This window comes from Vulpes vulpes, chromosome 7 (assembly GCF_048418805.1).
Source record: "Vulpes vulpes isolate BD-2025 chromosome 7, VulVul3, whole genome shotgun sequence".
NCBI lineage: Eukaryota > Metazoa > Chordata > Mammalia > Carnivora > Canidae > Vulpes > Vulpes vulpes.
Window position 1 is genome coordinate 124,236,058 of NC_132786.1, and position 12,244 is coordinate 124,248,301.

Genomic DNA, 12,244 nt, shown 5'->3' on the forward strand with positions numbered 1-12,244 from the left:
AACACTTAATAGGGGTAGCTTCTCCAAAGTCAGCTCTGCTTGGACTTCAAATCAATGCCGTGCTTCCTGGCAGTAAGGATAAAAAGGAAATCAGAGTAAATTACACTGTTCTCGTATTATACAAAAGAAGGCCACAAATTAGCTCTTCTGGAGAGAGAAAATCTTTCCTAGTAATAAATTCTACAAAAAAAAAAAAAGTATTTTTAGTGAAAAAAAGAGAACGTATTTTCTTACTGCAAATTTAAAGGATTATATAAACATTTCAAGTCTTTTAAAGTTGTGGCTCCCAAGAAAAGAAATTATCTTAATGACTCTTCATTTGTCACCTCCAGAAACAAGCAATTTGAGTATTTCTTTTATTATGATGTATTAGAACTTCATTAATAAGGAAGCCCTACAAGTAGGCTATCATTTTTTGAAAAAGATCACACTGTGCTAAATAATGAGATATGGGAATACATTGAACAGCTTGACTTCTGCTGACTTTTACTTAAGAGTGTGAAGTGTTTTAAATTAGACTATGTTAGTATTGATGAAACGTGCACAAGGGGGAAAAATAATTTAAAGGCTTTGTTCCATTTTGGGAGCTAGATAGGTTGTATAATTTAAAAATAAATCACTGAGACCTGGCAGTAAGGAAACAACAACTCTCATACACTGTTGGAGGGAGTGGAAATCGGGACAACCTTTTTGGAAGCCAACTCAGTAATACCTATCAAATTCACAATGCGGTTATTTGTTGATCTGGCAATTACCCATACGGATTAGAATTTGCCCCTAGATAAACTTGTAAAAGTACGCCACAGTAGATTTAGAAGAGCATTCATTGCAGTATCTTTGAAATAACAAAAGAAAAATGCCACAAATATAATCTGAATACACAGCAGTAAGAGAGTGATGAAAACAAATGTATATTCATTTAACAGCACACCCCAAGCCATTAAGAAGGTTAATGTAATTAATTCTATGTAGGCACAAATGGAAAGGACTCGACGATGGAGTGGGGGGTAAATAAGCCAGACCTAGACCATTATACAGTAACTCCCCCTTATGTGTGGGGGATGCAATCCAGAACCCCCAGTGGGTGCCTGAAATGGCAGGTAGTAGCGAACCCTGTATGAACTATGTTTTTTCTTATATGAACACACCAAAATAAAGTTTATCTTATAAGTTAGGCACAGCAAGAGATTAGCAACAATAACAGATAATAAAAAAGAACGATCACAACCGGACTGTGATAAGAGTTATGTGAATGTGGTCCGGCTCTCCTGAAGTACGTTACGTACCGCACCGGTCCCTGTGATGATGTGGGATGCTAACAGGCCTAGCGATGAGGTGAAGGGAGGTGAATGGCACAGGTAACTGAAACTCAAGGAAGCAACACTATAGATAAAGGGGACTACCATAATGTCTCGTTTGGATAATCTAAAAAGCAGAAATGCCTGCATATATAAGTTATATAGATATACTGATATTTATATCAATCTACGTATTGAAGAATTATACACATCGTATCCATCATGCACTGATTCAGACTTCAGAAGTGAATATTGGGGGCAGCCCCGGTGGCTCAGCGGTTTGGCGCTGCCTGCAACCTGTAGTGTGATCCTGGGGACCCGGGATCAAGTCCCGCGTTGGGCTCCCTGCATGGAGCCTGCTTCTCCCTCTGCCTGTGTCTCTGCCTCTTTTTCTCTGTGTCTCTGAATAAATAAATAAAATCTTAAAAAAAAAAAAAAGTGAATATGTAGGCTTTGGCTGCGGCTGAGAGAGGTCCTAGATTGGGGAGGGTGGGGATTGCTGGATGCTTCCTTTCTCTTCCAATTTGATAACATCCTATACAATTTGATTTTTCTAACCATGCACATTCAATACATTTATTTGTTTTAAATATCACTGAGTGTTCTGGAGTACAGCAGTACTGTTGGTCTTCAGTGTTAGATGCCTTAAAAAAGTATTAAATAATATTTTACAGAATAATAAAGCACTATTGTTGAGTAAAGGACCAAGATCACGAAGCATGACAGAGTCTGTAGCACATGAAGGACAGGATTGTCCCGAAATCAACTCAAGTTGTCCATGTAATGTTCTTATCACAAGCAAAAGTCAGCTCCCGCAGCCGTCTTCCCCATATTTAAGAGTGCATCTCTTGTGTGTGTGAGGATAGATCTGCCTGGGGCAGGACAGTTGGAGACGCCGTATGTACCTCCCTTTCTGAGCAAGACTCTCCTAGTCTATTGTAAGAGAATAAACTATATATATAAAAAAGGCGTCTCTGAACATGCACTATTTAATGGATCTAACTTTGATTCAGAATGGGGAAACAACTTGGTTGTGTATGTCCCATAGACCCTGTAGATGAACACAGCAAACACTATTTTGGAGCAATTTTGAAAAGAAACAATAGAATGACTGGTTTTTGCTCTTTTGAATTATTTTTCAGAATTGCGACTTCCGGTGAGCCCGTCTGTGTGTCTGGATCAGAGCATACAGTCAAAGCCAAGCACTTCCAGTCACCTTTTAAAAGCAGCGAAGCCTCATATGTGGAAACCTTGGGACTGGCGACGTGAACAGTTGTAAGCTAATCATTCTGAATTGTTATATCCAGCGTGCATATTTAGAGACAGCTAACAAGGGAAAAATCCCTGAAGATATCTAGAGGGTATTCCATGTTTGAATTATTAGGTTCTGTTACATAAAATTTCAACTATCTCTTCTTAATAAAGAACGCCATCATTGATTTTCTTCTAGACTAATTCAAACCTCTCCTGCCTTAGAATAAACATTCTATGGGTAAATAGGACTCATATCTGGGAAGTTACATTAATGGAAATTGAATTTGAAACCTTGACAATGTGGGACTATAAAATTTTAACTTCCATTTTGTACTCAAATGACACTGCCCTAGTCTATGAGAATGGCTGAATGAATTTTTTTTCTAGTTAAATTTTTTTTATGCCTCCTAGAATCTAAGGATACCAAATTATTTAAATTACCTCCAGGGGAATGATTTTGTAATGTAGATAAATTATAGTGAAAAATTAAAAGATTTTCATAATCTTATCCAAGAGACAAAATTGTTTACCCCATCTAATTTTATAATTATTAGGTAGTATTTCTGCAGTTAATAGTATTTATTGAAGAATCACATGCATCTCCTTCTTGCCTAACCTTCAAAAGTTGAAATAGCACAATCTTTTCAGTGACCAAACTTAGATATTTGAGACATAGAAACATCATGCAAAAAGCAAATAGTTAAACATTTGGTATCTTTAATGATGGAAGTATATTTGTTTCATCACAAAATATTAGTGTTAGTTTTCCTTTGTAGACTGAAGTATGATCTTCGTACTTTATCCTTTAAATCAACCCACAGTTATCCGTGGTGACAGTTATTGGGTAGAATCAGACTAGTGAGGAATGTTTTTTGTCATAGTTTTGGTGACCTGTCCACCATTGAAAAATAGACTGTTTTTTTCTTGTCAAGGAAAAGACAGAGCAAAGGCAGGTCAGGGTAGGACTGGAAAATATCTTCACGATTCTTTCATTTGTATCACCTTTGTTGTAATCATACATACATGACCAATTTACATTTTTTAAATCTTTTTTTCGATACTTTAAAAAAATTAAATTCAATTAATTAACATTTAATGTATTATTGGTTTCAGAGGTAGAGGTCAGTGATCATCAGTCTTATCTAACACCCAGTGCTCACTACATCACGTGCCCTCCTTAATGTCCATCACCCAGGTGCCCCACCCCCCTACCTCCTTTCCTCCAACAATCCTCAGTTTGTTTCCTCTGATTAAGAGTCTCTTATGGTATGTCTCCCTCTCTGATTTCATCTTATTTTATTTTTTCCTCTCTTCCCCTATGATCTCCTTTCTTAAATTCCACATTTGAGTGAGATCATATAATAGCCTTCTCTGATTGACTTATTTCGCTTAGCATGATATCCTCTAGCTCCATCCACATTATTGCGAATAGCAAGATTTCATTTTTTGATGGCTGAGTAGTAGTCCACATTTTCAAATCTTTAAACCTTATTTTAGGTATTATTTTCCTACCTTCCTTTCTTTTAAAAGAAATTTAATTAAAGTCTACCAGAGTAGAGAACTCTTAATTAACTTGATCCCTTCTCCATGTACCTGTATATCCCGTGATAGTGATGCTAATAAACAGTGAAATTGTTGAAGGAAACCCACACATTGAAGGCTGGGGTCCAATAAAGGACAGATGAGTGTACAAAACTTCAAGGTAATTCACAAATGATGTACCCTAAGTTATGGAGCATCAACTATGATGGTTTATTTTTTAGGGATCAAACAACAGTCCTTGCTCCACATGACACAATCTTCAGAACAGAAGAATTATCTGTGATTCTTAAAGCATACGTGTTGGTGACATCCTTATCACCTTTGCGTGCATTCATTCATTCAACTGGCACAGTTTGGAATCCACCAAAGAAAAAACGCTTCACTGTCAAGGTAAAATTTCCATCAAAGCTGTCATTTCACTCAAAGTATCCTGAAGATAAGTAAAGTGAGTTGAGCTGCCTTTCTCTGACCTTTATGATTATCAAATCCCATTGAACGAAGATTGCATCATTTTATTGCTGAAAGTAAATATTTTCATTTAATAGGTGCAGGTTCAAAAAAGAATTGGAAACAGCTTAATTCGTTAGGATCACACAAGCTACATCTGGTTTTCTCAGTCCATGATTATAGTTCCGTTCTTTGACCCATTACAAAGCTAATCCTCAGTGGTATTCTGTTTTCTTGACTTTCCACTTATTCAAGAATAATATAATCATTGCAACAAATGAAGATATAATTTTCCCTTAGTTTTTTTTCTTCATTCGTGGGAAGCAAAACACCTATTTCATTACAATAATCAATATGGAATAGTTGCTGAGTGAAAAACAAAGCTCTCAAGTGTGCCTAAGCTACCAAGCCGTGACGTAGAGCATGATGGGGAAGTTTTCTGGGAAGAACTTAGTCACGACCGCAAAAAGTTTAGTTATAAAAGGTAACTCAGGTCACCTCAGTTGAAAATAACACCTAGTGACAACACATTGGGTATATTTTAAGAAGTTCCCAATTTTACAGAAATAATTGTTCAGAGGGCAGGCAAGAGGAAATGGGAAGACATTGAAAGAATAATTAGCTTGTATATTCTTTCAGTTTCTTCCCATTTTATCTGTCCACTGAACAATTATTTCTCTAAAATCAAAAATTCCTTCAAAGAACAAATCCCACTTACAGGATCCCACTTACATGAGAATCTAAAATTGTCAAACTCATAGAAGCAGGGGATAGAATGGTAGTTACCAGGGACTCAGGGAAGGGGAAGTGAGAAGGGATTGGTCAACTGGTACAGAATTTCAGTTATGCAAGATGAATGTGTCCTAGAGTTTTATATACAGAATAGTGCCTACGGCTAATAACACCAAGATTTGCTAAGAGAAGAGATCTTATGTTAAATGTCTTTATCACTAAATAACACACATATACATACATGTGTATGTATATACACATACATATATATTTGGAAGGAATAGATGTGTTTATGGCTTGAATGTAGTGATGGTTTCACGGGTGTATTTCTCTCCAAACTGATCAAATTGTATGTATTAAATATGTACAACGTTTTGTATCTCTATCATAATAAAGTGGTTTTCAAAAAAAGAATGTACAAGTGCCTTTAATAGTTTCAAGAGATTCAGAAGTGACTGACCCTAATGTTTTTCAGAATTTATCTTATATAAACTACATTGTAAATTCTGAAAAATCTTCTCATGGTGAAAAATCTTTAAATGGCCCATTTAAATATTGTCAATTAAAAAAAAATCAGCCTGATAAACGATGCAGGTGCTGTATTCCTTGGTATAATATATGGCTGACATTTTGAGGAACTAGTATTGATGGAAGTCTTAAGGGCACTTTATTTTAAGGACAGTCATCTTAACTATATCAATGTAGGTGGTTTTTAGTTAATTATGAAAAAGTGGAATCAAGGTTGGTTTGCCTTTCATGTTATCTCCCACTAGTCTTCACAGTGGTTGTTTGTATTTCCCCAAGTACCTTCCATTGTTTTCAAATTTCCCTTCCTATTAGATTGAATTATATGAAATTGTTGATATTTGGTCATGTTTGACCTATAAAAAAATTGCAATTTCATACGATACAACCTAATATTTGGAAGTCGGGTACAGAGAGATAAAAGGAATCGAATTCCTCAAGTCATGTCACATTCAGGCATTCAACAAATGTTTACTCACCACAGTCCAAAATCCCCATTCTTGTAGAATTGCAACAAGTCTCCCACAACTATTTATGCAGCCCTTTTTATCCCCATTCTCCATTCAATTCCCTTGCTCCTCAAAGGCTATCGAAAATGATTTAACGTGTATCTTTTCATTCAGATTATCGTAAAATATGCAGTTGTGTTATGCACACATGTGCTTTTAATTTATGTAAATTGTATTGTATTAGAGATATTTTTCTTTGAACTTTTTTATGTGAACTCCACATTTTTAAGAAGGAAACATCCACACTGTTATGTGCACACCTTCTGTGTTACTCTTCACTGATGTACAGTCGTGTGTTCCATCCGTTTCCTTACCCAGTGATAGACATCTTGATTATTCCAACTCTTGACGAAAGCAAATAGTGCTTCAAATGTACAAGTTCTTATATGTGACTCTTTACGAATCTGCATCTGATTTTTCTGGACAATATATACCCGTCATTAGACATGTTAGGTCATAGGATATGGGTTCATTTGGTAGAATTAAATAATGCCAGCTTACCCTCCAGAAGGCCTGTTTCCATTTCTATGCCATGATCAGTCTCTCCGTGTCCCTACAACCTGCCCAATACTTGACCTTTCAGGCTTGCAGCAGGTCACAAATGATACTTTACTCTTGCAAATTTGTCATCTATCTGTTAACTTTATCCATAATATCCTTTGTTGATGAGGACTTTCCAGTTGATTAGTCAAATTAATTTTTCCTTATAATTTCTGCTTTGGAGATTTAGTTCCAGAAATTGTTTCTTATCTCTAAGTCATGGGGTGGGCTTCTCCATTCTCTTCTATTACCTTTATCATTTTTTTCTGGACAGATAAATATTTTATTCAACTAGAGTTCACTTTTGAGCCAGATTTCTTTTTCTATATAATCAGTTTCCACAGGCTAAAAACTCATCATTTCCCATGAATCTAATATCACCTTTAATGCATAAGTTCCCATTTGCATATGGGACTGCCTCTGAGCTCTCTCTTCTATTCCAGTTGGCTCCCTTGTTTTTATTATTTTTGCAGCATATGTATATCTTAGTATCTGGCAAGGGGGTCCCTCTCTTCTACTTTTTCTTTTTGGAATTAAATTAGCTATGTAGTAGACATTTATTTCCTCATAAATATTTTAGAATATCAAGTATTTTTTAAAAATCATACAGTAATTTCAATAAACATTGAATTTATAGTCCAATTTTTGAAGAATTGAATGTTCATAATATCATCTCTATTTACTAAGATCGTTTTCTTTTTCCTTTATTAGACTTTAAAAATTTTTCCCCATAAAGATCTTATATGTTTTCACTTATGTTTATTTCTAGATTCCTTAGAATATTTGTTGATATTCTTTTTGAAATTATATTGTCTAGTCAGTTATTGCTAGGATAGAGAAATATTGTTTTTGAAGTTGAACTTGTATTTGGTAAATTTCTTGCAATAATTTTATCACTAATACCAGTGGATTTGGGCATTCAAGGCAGATGATCATTTTATCTGCAAATAATGTCATGTTAATCTCCTTTTTAATTCTTATGTATCTTCTTTCCTTCCTCCTCCTCTTCCGCCTCCTCCTCCTCCTCCTGCTTCTGCTCTGGCTCCTGCTTCTTCTTTTCCTTTACTGTTTGGTCAGAACACCCACTACTATCTTTAAAGGTAGAAATGATCATTAAATTTTCTTGAACTGTACTTCATCTTAAAAGGAATGAAACTCAAGTTTCTCTGTTTTTTTTAAAGATTTCATTTGTTTATTTGTCAGAGAGAGAGAGAGAGAGAGAGAGAGTAGACAGGCAGAGAGAGAAGGAGAAGCAGGCCCTCCGCTGAGCATAGAGCCCGGTGCAGGGCTCGATCCCAGGACCCCAGGATCATGACTTGAGCTGGAGACAAACACTTAACCCACTGAGCCACCCAGGCACCCCACAAGTTTCTCTACTAAGTAAAATGCTTGTGGTACATTTTTGGTTTTTAATCTTCATAGTTGCTGCCCAGGTAATGAGACTAATAGAAGGAGCCACACTGGATGTGTCACCATGTTACAACTATTGCAATATATGGACAATTTTGTTTCCTCTGCACCGTCTCCACTCCCCTTCCCAGACAGTAGTTTATTTTGAAACAAATCCCAGACATCATATGATTTCATTTATAAACCTTTTTAGAGTGTAACTCTGCGAGAGATGGATTTATAAACTTCACTAAGTTAAATAAGTTCCCTTTTATTTTTAGTCAGCTAGGAGGCTTTGCCGTAAATAGATTTTGAACTTTGCAAAAAAGCTTTGTGCTGCGTTAATAAATTATATGATTTTTTTCTTCCTCAAGTTTATTTTTGTGGTTTATGACATTAGTGGATTTTCTTTTAATAAAACGTCCTTGCATCACTGAGATAAAACCTATGTGATTATTTGGGGCTATTTTTCAATAGTTTTTTATTTTTTTTTTAAGATTTTTATTTGAAAGAGAGAGAGATGGCGCATGAACAGGGGGGGAGAGGGAGAGAGAGAAGCGGGCTCCCAGGGACCCCGATGTGGGGCTCGATCCCGGGACCCCGGGGTCATGGCCTGAGCCAAAGGCAGACGCTGAACCGACTGAGCCGCCCAGGAGCCCTGCCCTGCTGGATTTGTTTAGTTCTGACTTCCGTGTCTACGTTCATAAATGATATGGGCCTGTAGCTGTATTATATTTCCCTCATCTAGTTTTTAGAGTTGAGATTACTGGAAAAATAGAACTGAATAACTTTCGCTCATTTTCAGCTTTCTAGTACAGCCTGTATAAACTAGGAGTGACTTGTGGTTGTGTACAACATCCTCCTGGGCTCGTTCTCTTCTTATGGAGTGTTTCCAATTAGGACCTGGAGTTTTCACCCTTTAATTCTGGGAAGTTTGTCTTCATTATTTCTTGAAACACTTTTTCTCACTGTGTTTTCTTTCTTTCTTCTGTCGTCCGCATTGTGACCTCTTCCTTTCATGTGCTGATGCCCATTAAGAGGATGCCCATTTTTACTTGCATTCATTAATTTCTTACTCTGTTTCCTCTTGGCTCTTTTTAATGACTTCTATTTTTTTTTTCACATTTCATTTCGCTACTGCCTCCCATTATTTCCTTGAGTATCTTAGTCGTGCTTTTTAAAAGGTCCCAGTCCGTTAGTTTCAGAGGTCGGCGCGCTCTGTTGCACCCCGGGGCCCCTCGTCTGTTGGTGCAAGTAGATCGTGTCTTTCTCTTCCGTTGCTTGCCCCCTACCGGAGGCCGCTGTACTTCCCACAAGGCCCGTATCTGTTCCTTGAGCTTCAGTTCTGCTGCAGGAACGATTTGCTGCAGGAACGATTTGCTGCAGCGGGTACACTGCCCGCAGAAGGCCCGTCCTGCGGGTGCATCGAGCACATGGTGGCCGATGAGGTCCAAGCGTCAGAAAACCACTTTTGATCACTTCCCTCTGCCGCCAGTCGGCAGGTGGTTTCTCTGGTCAGAATTTCACTCCCTAAACTCTTAGGAAGTAAAGCCTTGGGGGGAGGCACTTCTCTCCCTTATAATCCATCACCCTGGAGGTTTGAGAGAACCGGGTGGAGGAGTGAATGTCGGAAGTGATATAACCTCACGCTTCTCCTCATCAAGACTTCACCTGAGCAGGACATTAAGCCCCCTCTCCCCCACATTAAGGAACCTGATTCCCGGTGTGGACTCTACATCCTAAACGGGAATGGGGAGGCAGTGAATGTCCTTAGGGGATCCCGGGGGAGAGGCACGGGGGAAATAACAACACTTTCCTCCATCCTGGCCTCTCGGAGAAGCGTCCGAAACCCACCACCCTCACATTCCAGAGGTCCTGGGCCTTGCCACCACTGGCCAGACGGGTCCCAAACAGCTTTCACAATCCCCTTCACATAGGTTTTTATTATTTATTCCTTTGAAGCCTCCCCCATCCCCCCTTTTTTTGTTTCTTTTTTTTAATTTTTTATTTATTTATGATAGTCACAGAGAGAGAAAGAGAGAGAGGCAGAGACACAGGCAGAGGGAGAAGCAGGCTCCATGCACCGGGAGCCCGACGTGGGATTCGATCCCGGGTCTCCAGGATCGCGCCCTGGGCCAAAGGCAGGCGCCAAACCGCTGCGCCACCCAGGGATCCCTTTTTTTTGTTTCTTTAAGCATCACCTCCCCTAAGCCCAGTAGAAACACTTTTTTTTTTTTTTGTCGTAGTTTTTATGTACAGTAGCCTCCCTTACCTGCACATTTGATTTCTGCAGTTTGAGTCCACTCCGCCTCCACCCCCCAAAGACTTCTGGAAGCAGATGATTCTTCTTCTTCTTCTTCTTCTTTTAAAGATTTTATGTATTTATTTGAAAGAAAGAGAGAGAGAGACAGAGAAACAGCAGAGTGAGAGAGAGAGAACATGAGCTTGGAGGAGGAGCGGAGGGAGAAGCAGCAGCAGCCTCCCCCCTGAGCAGGGAGCCCGACATGGGGCTCCATCCCAGGCCCTGGGGTCACAACCTGAGCTGAAGGCAGACACTTGCCCGACAGAGCGTCCCAGGTGCCCTGGTGATTGTGATGAGTCAGCAGAAGGTCCGTAGTAGCCTAATGCTATGTCACAGGGCCCACATCCTGCGCTTCACTTCCTCCTTCACGTCAGCGTTTGATCATCCCACGTCATCACAGGGAGGGCGAGTACAGCACGATGTGGTGCTTTGAGAGACAGACCAGCCTCACCTAACTTTTATTATAGCCCGTCATTACGGTTGTCCTATTTTGCACCCTGTTGCAAAATAGGACACTATTTTGCACTAACAAATTAATTAGTTTGCACTAACAACATTATTGTTGTTAATCTCTTACTGAGCCTAATATATAAAATAAACTTTATCTTAGGTGTGTGTGTCTAAAAAATACATAGTGCACAGAGGGATCCACGGTCCCCCTGGTTTCAGGCATCCACCGGGAGCCTTGGTGGCCTCGCCCCTGCGCATGAAGGAGACAACCGTATTTCCCGAGGACCAAGCGTGAGACAGGAAGGCTCTCCGTGACTCGGTTTTCCTCGGACTTTCGTGCTTTATTCACTCTTTTGTTTCTTAGTCGTACCCTTGTCGCCCATAGGACGGAGGCAGGCAGTAGACGTAGCACAGGAAAGCAGCAGGCCTCATCACCCGCACCCTCTCCTTGGGATTTGTCACGTCAGGACCTTGCCTGATTATTCTGGACGATACTGTTGTCTGCTCTCCAAGGGAGGCAGCGCAGCTTCCTGGGTTCGTGCGCCAGACAGTGATTATTTCCTTACGAGGTCAAAGCGACGATACTTGATGCTTCGGATAAGTTGCTGGAAACAAGGGGGTATCTGTTCACCCTTCAAGTGAAGTACTTATTGCTTCGGCTAAAACAAATAGATTCTACTTATCTGTTAAATCAGTTGACCACCTTCCAAAATACTGCTTCCTCCTGATATTTTTAGATGTGAAAAATGCCTGGAAATGGCTCTCAGTGCTAGTGTAGAAGACAGGGCCCAGATTCACTTTAAAGCCCAACTATGCGATGTCGAAGTTTTATTGAACATTGTTTTTTAAACCCCACAAAACATAGTCGTGTACGTGCGTGTGTGCGTGTATCCAGAGTTCTCGATTCAAAGGCTGAATGACTTAGTTAACCCAGGAGTGATTTATGCACTGTGCAGCGAGACAGACCCACTAAACTGGTTATCAGTGGCCATTTATGGAATATTCCGGCAGCTAAAGGACGTATGAGAGTAATAACAGAAATAACTAGGAGCTCATTTATTTCCAATTAGGTTTGCTGCTGAGATACTCTCTCTACTAAAGCTTCGGAGGGAGTTGAAAAATATCAAGAAATGCAAATTTGAGAAAATGGCAAGTAGTTTGCTTTGTAAACTAAACTTTTTTTTTCCTAAAAATCTCCTTCTTTAACAGTTAAAAATAATTTCAAATTTAAGTGTTAGGTGTTTGCAAAGGAGGTT

At 39.0% G+C, this 12,244-nt stretch overlaps 1 protein-coding gene across 1 annotated transcript in view; it reads left to right on the forward strand.

Moving 5' to 3' along the window:
* Nucleotides 1–12,244, forward strand: part of CPED1 (cadherin like and PC-esterase domain containing 1) — a 263,028-nt gene that overhangs the window by 89,256 nt on the left and 161,528 nt on the right. The window contains exons 5-6 of the mRNA XM_072764904.1: nt 2,441–2,573; nt 4,316–4,484. Of these exons, the coding sequence (XP_072621005.1) occupies nt 2,441–2,573; nt 4,316–4,484 (302 nt within the window). The remainder of the gene's footprint in view (nt 1–2,440; nt 2,574–4,315; nt 4,485–12,244) is intronic.